Below are 7500 nucleotides of genomic sequence, written 5' to 3'. Positions count from 1 at the left end.
AAACTGGTTTTAGCCATAGATTCTGGCAACCCAAAATAAGTGTTAAAAGAAACAGAAAAAAATTAATGTTTCAGCTGTTATCAGAGCCGTGGGAAGATGTTTTAGTTAGGGGGCGCTGAGGGACAAAATTTACCCCCAAAATACTTTTCCTGTGCATAAATCCTATTTATTAACCTCTTAACTCCCGCCTGAACTGAGAGCATTTTCTCCAGTTCAGCTTTACCCAAATCCTGTAGGCCAGAGTAACGCCTCATTGGAAAGACCTACAAAACTAAATGGATCTTTTTCCTCACGGCAGGTTTTTTTTCATCACTTTTTTTGTCGGGAAGTCAGCTCATTTATGTCAGATTTTCGTGAGTTTTTGTTTTTCGTCCATTTTTTCCTCAATTTTTCGTCAAATTTTTCTCACTTTTTTGTCAATTTTTTGTCATTTTTTTGTCATTTTTTCGTCAAATTTTTGTCCATTTTTCATCACATTTTTCTCACATTTTAGTCATTTTTTTGTCATTTTTTTGTCCATTTTTCATCCATTTTTTCTCACTTTTTTGTCAATTTTTTGTCCATTTTTTGTCCATTTTTTGTCCATTTTTCATCAAATTTTTCTCGCTTTTTTGTCATTTTTTTGTCCATTTTTTGTCCATTTTTTGTCCATTTTTTGTCCATTTTTTGTCCATTTTTTGTCCATTTTTCATCAAATTGTTCTCGCTTTTTTGTCATTTTTTTGTAATTTTTTCATCAAATTATTCGCATTTTTTTGGTCAAATTCTTATCACTTTTCATCATTTTTTCCCCCGCAATTTTTCGTCAAATTTTTCTCACTTTTTGTCATTTTTTCGTACATGCGACAGTGGCACAGATGGTAGAGCGGGTCGTCTCATGATCGGAAGGTCGGGGGTTCGAATCCCACCTCCTGAAAGTGCACATTGTCGTTGTGTCCTTGGGCAAGACACTTCACCCACATTGCCCCCAGTGTCTGCGTACACTGGTGTATGAATGAGAGCATGAATGGGTGAGTGAATCCTTGCTGTAAAGCGCTTTGAGTGCCTAATGTAGATGGAAAAGCGCTTTATAAGTTGAGACCATTTACCATTTTTTGTACATTTTTTGTCACTTTCTCGTCAATGTTTTCTCAGTTTTTGTCACATTTTCATCCTTGTTTTTGTCTCAGTTTCAGTTTTGTTGCTATTTTCCCACGGCCTTGGCTGTTGTGAATAAATCCACGTTGCACACAATGATCTGAGTATAATAACCTCTTCTATGGGGACTCTGATGGACCTGTGATGTTTCTGTAAACAGGTGTTTGTCTTGTGTCACAGCTCAGAAAGGTGATCCACACGCCAGATTTCCCCAGTAAAAGAAACCAACACCTCCGGACCAAACCTCTGGAGCAGAGACTCCAGGAGCTGGAGGATTATGTCCAGGTGAGACTCACGTGTTTTATCGTCCTCTGATCCCGTCTCCATTACACCTTAAATCTGCTGACCCTGTAGTTTAGACCTCTACAAACATGTGGAGCAGGGGCCGATGGGAGGTGGGTGTGAGGGAGGGAGGGCAGGGAGTTCAGCTTCCCCACGGCCTTGTGTATGACACTGTTCTTCAGTCGTGTGGACCTGGCCCGTACATCACCTTTACGGAAGCTCCAGCTATGGCTTTATTTGTGTGGGAGAGGAAGGACATCGCTGATCACGCGGGGGCTCTGTGCATGTACAGCATCCCAGAAAAATCAGTGTTAATGTCGTCGACTTAAATATTTAGTCTTAGTTTTAGTCAAAGTGATATTTTTGTGACTAAAATTGGACTAAAACTAAATTAAAAGTTTCTCCTGAGACTAAAACTGTGACTAAAATGTCCAGATATTTGAGTCGACTAAAATCAGACTAAATAAAAGTGAAAAGGAGAGACTAAAATCATCCAAACTTGTATTGAGCGTCTGAAAGAGCCTCAGATCATGTTTAAAGGATCAGCTCTGAGCTTTGTTCATGTGGAGCAGAAACATGAAGCAGAGGAACAACATTAAACATGATTAGAATCAATATTATCAATGCAAAGTCCACTCAATTAGTCTTACATTTAGTCGACTAAAACTAGACTAAAATTGAAACTTTTTTTTTTGACTAAATCTCGACTAAAATTAGATTACATTTTAGTCAAAAGACTAAAACTAAACTAAAATGTGTCAAAATTAACACTGATATAAATCTGGAAAGACTTTTTGGGGGGGAATATTTGATGCTTATTGGATGAAGCAAATATTGTATTAGCCAATCACAGCCAAGTCTAAAACCAAAGAAAAAGCAATTAGATACTTTGTTTTTATTAGTTCATTAGTTTGTTTGAGCAGCAAACAGGGTACAGACAGATGTTTTCACAGGAAGAGGAGAACATCTGCTCACTCAAACCTCCCCCTGACTCTTCACACATGAAGCTGCAGTTTGTGACGTTTTCACTTTATAAAAGTTGTTCACAGTTTAGCTTTTGAAAGGCAGCGGTGAACTCTTCGACACCAGGCAGATGGAGGCGTCTGTTTGTCCTCGTGTATGAACGACACATTTTATATTTAGGAAAGTTGAAGGGAATACAGAAATATTTACCAAGCATTTCCATTTTTTTTTTGTCACATTTTTGTCACATTTTTGCCACATTTCCATCATTGTTTTCGTCTCATTTTATACAAGGCAGTTATTCTAATTTACTGCATTTACAGACCAGCAGAAGGTTTGTCATCATTGTAGTGAGATATAGACTGGTGCTATGGGGCTGACAAAAGCAGAACACCCCCTCTTTAAAGCAGAACACCCCCTCTTTAAAGCAGAACGCCCCCTCTTTAATGATGTGTCCCTGCAAAATTTCACAAATTCACAACAAATACATCTTGTAACGTCAGCACATTCCAATCAGTCTTTTGTTTTGTTTTTCCTTTTTTCAGGACATCATTTATCAGAACGAAGACGTGCCGCAGGTTTTGCTGGACTTCCTTCATCTGAAACACTTCCACTCCGGGACCAAGGCCTACAGCATGGAGTCAGTATCACAATACATCAAATCTACTTAACAAAAGAATCATTCACATCCTGTTTCCAGATACTCCCAAGTGTGAAACCTGCTAACCCTGTAGTTTAGTGCAAATATGTTTAGTGGTTCATGTTTACTGTTCTCTTAGACTGTAATGCTCCTGGACATGTTTATAAAAGTGCTCTTAACCTTCCTTTATCATACGGCTCTTCACAACGTAAGTAGAAGCTCTGTTGATTTGAATGGGATTTCCCAACGTTCTCCCGGTCATTATTTCCTGATAAAGGACGTCTGAGTTGGTGCTTTCATATCACTCGCACGTACGTAGCAGCGACACTATCTGTCCCGTCACTGAGAGAGAAGTCGGGGAATCGTGAGTCTGACTTTCAACTTACCCAGAGATTCACCACCTCCCCCAACTGCACCTTCAGCTAAGTAGCTAGCCTCGCTGCTTCTAGCTAGGGATGGGCGGATCGATACCAAAGTATAGATATATTGATACCAAACGGCTACTTTTTAAGTATCGATATTGGGCAAAAAGTATCGATACTAATTTGCATATTCTAAAGGAAGGCGTGGCAGCGATTATTAACACAAAAGGATGATTTATTTCTTTGTTCTGAGTCAAAACAGTCCAGAGTCCAGGATTGAACTGAGCCAGACATATCATTCTGTGGTTCTGTTTGTCATTTAAGTATTAATTTTAAATGTTTATGTATTTAATTTCACATTAACATTGTTTATTTAACCAGTTAGAGTAATATCATTTTAATTGACCAGTTAATTGTATAAAATAACCAGTTTTAGAGATGTATATTGATTGAAATACATTCACACATATGAAATGACCAGTATCGGTATCGACAAAAAAGACCCCAAAAGTATCGGTATCGTATCGATTCCAAAAAATGTGGCATCGCCCGTCCCTAGTTCTAGCCTAGCAAAACGTTGCCGAACAACTCGCAAACCTTTGTGGCGGAAGTCATTAAATAACCTTTGGACCTTCATAAAAGTGTACGAAGTTTATGTTGTGTGTGTTCAGTTGCAAATGGCCGAATAATAAGTGGATAATGTATAGAACGCTGGTCGTTATCGGGAAAATAAGCACCTTCAGGGCGAAACAAGACCCGGTTCGCCCTGAAGAGGCTTATTTTCCCGATAATGACCAGCGTTCTATACATTATGCCTTACATAAAACCTTATATTACTTCCTCTACTTTAATACAGTAATTGGACATTATTTTCCTGAAGCGAGGACTAGGGCTGTGCAATTAATCTAAATTCGATTACGATTTCGATTACAAAATTAGCATAATCGCAAAAAATCGATTATTTTTTATTTATTTATTTATTATTTTTCAATTTTTTTTTTTTTTTTTCAATTTTTAATTTGTGGGATTTTTTTCACTTTTTTGATGGATTTTTTTCACTTTTTTGATGGATTTTTTTCACTTTTTTGATGGATTTTTGTCACTTTTTTGATGGATTTTTGTCTTTTTTTTTATGGATTTTTGTCTTTTTTTTGATGGATTTTTGTCATTTTTTTTGATGGATTTTTGTCACTTTTTTGCTGGATTTTTGTCTTTTTTTGCTGGATTTTTGTCATTTTTTAGCTGGATTTTTGTCACTTTTTTGCTGGATTTTTGTCACTTTTTTGCTGGATTTTTGTCACTTTTTTGCTGGATTTTGTCACTTTTTTGATGGATTTTTGTCTTTTTTTTTGATGGATTTTTGTCACTTTTTTTGCTGGATTTTTGTTTTTTTTTGATGGATTTTTGTCTTTTTTTTGCTGGATTTTTGTCACTTTTTTGATGTTTTTTTTTAAAGGCAACAAATAATCGTTTGAATAATCGTGATTTCAATTATGACAAAAATAATCGTGATTATTATTTTTTCAATAATCGAGCAGCCCTAGCGAGGACCGGGTTTGCGCAGTTTGAACTTTTGATTCACTCTTTCTTCTGTCTCCGGTTAAACAACGGTCACTTTGGGAATGTTTTACTCGAAGCAAAATGTTTGTTCCACGTTTTGTAAAGTTTCTGTTTCCCTCCAGGTCCCTCGATGACCTGGACAGTCAAGACGACGGCAGGTACGATGTTTTATACAGTTACATTTACTGTGAAGCTTCCACAGAGGTGAGAGAAGTGAGAGAGGCGAGAGAGGCGAGAGAGGTGAGAGAGGTGAGAGAGGCGAGAGAAGTGAGAGAAATGAGAGAAGTGAGAGAGGCGAGAGAGAGGTGAGAGAGGTGAGGGATGTGAGAGAGGTGAGAGAGGTGAGAGAGGTGAGAGAGGCGAGAGAGGTGAGAGAGGTGAGAGAGGCGAGAGAGGCGAGAGAGGTGAGAGAGGCGAGAGAGGCGAGAGAGGTGAGAGAGGCGAGAGGAGCGCGAGAGGTGAGAGAGGCGAGAGAGGTGAGAGAGGCGAGAGGAGCGCGAGAGGTGAGAGAGGTGAGAGAGGTGAGAGAGGCGAGAGAGGCGAGAGAGGTGAGAGAGGTGAGAGAGGTGAGAGAGGTGAGAGAGGTGAGAGAGGTGAGAGAGGCGAGAGAGGCGAGAGAGGCGAGAGAGGTGAGAGAGGTGAGAGAGGTGAGAGAGGTGAGAGAGGCGAGAGAGGCGAGAGAGGCGAGAGAGGTGAGAGAGGTGAGAGAGGCGAGAGAGGCGAGAGAGGCGAGAGAGGCGAGAGAGGCGAGAGAGGAGAGAGAGGAGAGAGAGGAGAGAGAGGAGAGAGAGAAGAGAGAGGCGAGAGAGGCGAGAGAGGCGAGAGAGGCGGAGAGAGGCGAGAGAGGCGAGAGAGGCGAGAGAGGAGAGAGAGGCGAGAGAGGCGAGAGAGGCGAGAGAGGCGAGAGAGGCGAGAGAGGCGAGAGAGGAGAGAGAGGAGAGAGAGGAGAGAGAGGAGAGAGAGGCGAGAGAGGCGAGAGAGGCGAGAGAGAGAGGCGAGAGAGGCGAGAGAGGCGAGAGAGGCGAGAGGTGAGAGAGGTGAGAGAGGCGAGAGAGAGAGAGGCGAGAGAGGCGAGAGAGGCGAGAGAGGCGAGAGAGGCGAGAGAGGCGAGAGAGGCGAGAGAGGCGAGAGAGGAGAGAGAGGAGAGAGAGGAGAGAGAGGAGAGAGAGGAGAGAGAGGAGAGAGAGGCGAGAGAGGCGAGAGAGGCGAGAGAGGCGAGAGAGGCGAGAGAGGCGAGAGAGGCGAGAGAGGAGAGAGAGGAGAGAGAGGAGAGAGAGGCGAGAGAGGCGAGAGAGGCGAGAGAGGCGAGAGAGGCGAGAGAGGAGAGAGAGGAGAGAGAGGAGAGAGAGAAGAGAGAGGTGAGAGAGGCGAGAGAGGCGAGAGAGGCGAGAGAGGCGAGAGAGGCGAGAGAGGAGAGAGAGGAGAGAGAGGCGAGAGAGGCGAGAGAGGCGAGAGAGGCGAGAGAGGCGAGAGAGGAGAGAGAGGAGAGAGAGAAGAGAGAGGTGAGAGAGGCGAGAGAGGCGAGAGGAGAGAGGTGAGAGAGGTGAGAGAGGCGAGAGAGGCGAGAGAGGCGAGAGAGGCGAGAGAGGCGAGAGAGGCGAGAGAGGCGAGAGAGGCGAGAGAGGCGAGAGAGGCGAGAGAGGAGAGAGAGGAGAGAGAGGAGAGAGAGGCGAGAGAGGCGAGAGAGGCGAGAGAGGCGAGAGAGGCGAGAGAGGCGAGAGAGGAGAGAGAGGAGAGAGAGGAGAGAGAGGAGAGAGAGAAGAGAGAGGCGAGAGAGGCGAGAGAGGCGAGAGAGGCGAGAGAGGCGAGAGAGGCGAGAGAGGAGAGAGAGGCGAGAGAGGAGAGAGAGGCGAGAGAGGCGAGAGAGGCGAGAGAGGCGAGAGAGGAGAGAGAGGAGAGAGAGGAGAGAGAGGAGAGAGAGGAGAGAGAGAAGAGAGAGGAGAGAGAGGAGAGAGAGAAGAGAGAGGCGAGAGAGGCGAGAGAGGCGAGAGAGGCGAGAGAGGAGAGAGAGGAGAGAGAGGAGAGAGAGGCGAGAGGAGAGAGGCGAGAGAGGCGAGAGAGGAGAGAGAGGAGAGAGAGAAGAGAGAGGTGAGAGAGGTGAGAGAGGCGAGAGAGGCGAGAGAGGCGAGAGAGGCGAGAGAGGCGAGAGAGGAGAGAGAGGAGAGAGAGGAGAGAGAGGAGAGAGAGGAGAGAGAGGGCGAGAGAGGCGAGAGAGGCGAGAGAGGCGAGAGAGGCGAGAGAGGCGAGAGAGGCGAGAGAGGCGAGAGAGGAGAGAGAGGCGAGAGAGGCGAGAGAGGCGAGAGCGGCGAGAGCGGCGAGAGCGGCGAGAGAGGAGAGAGAGGTGAGAGAGGTGAGAGAGGTGAGAGAGGTGAGAGAGGCGAGAGAGGCGAGAGAGGCGAGAGAGGCGAGAGAGGCGAGAGAGGCGAGAGGAGAGAGGTGAGAGAGGTGAGAGAGGCGAGAGAGGCGAGAGAGGCGAGAGAGGCGAGAGAGGCGAGAGAGGCGAGAGAAGGTGAGAGAAGGTGAGAGAGGCGAGAGAGGCGAGAGAGGCGAGAGAGGC

The 7500-nt window shown here is 44.7% G+C and overlaps 1 protein-coding gene across 1 annotated transcript in view; it reads left to right on the top strand.

Moving 5' to 3' along the window:
* LOC306982619 (sorting nexin-24-like) overlaps positions 1-5101 on the top strand; it is a gene marked incomplete at its 3' end in the record, with an annotated part of 15467 nt that extends 10366 nt beyond the window's left edge. Inside the window, exons 3-5 of the mRNA XM_079583088.1 lie at positions 1317-1421; positions 2927-3021; positions 5066-5101. Coding sequence (XP_079439214.1) covers positions 1317-1421; positions 2927-3021; positions 5066-5101 — 236 coding nt within the window. The remainder of the gene's footprint in view (positions 1-1316; positions 1422-2926; positions 3022-5065) is intronic.
* Between the last annotated feature and the right edge of the window lie 2399 nt (positions 5102-7500).

The sequence above is a fragment of the Gobius niger genome (assembly GCF_951799975.1).
Source record: "Gobius niger genome assembly, contig: SCAFFOLD_208, whole genome shotgun sequence".
Classification (NCBI taxonomy): Eukaryota; Metazoa; Chordata; class Actinopteri; order Gobiiformes; family Gobiidae; genus Gobius; species Gobius niger.
The sequence above is the reverse complement of the archived record's forward strand: the minus strand, read 5'-3'. Positions and strand labels throughout refer to the sequence as shown.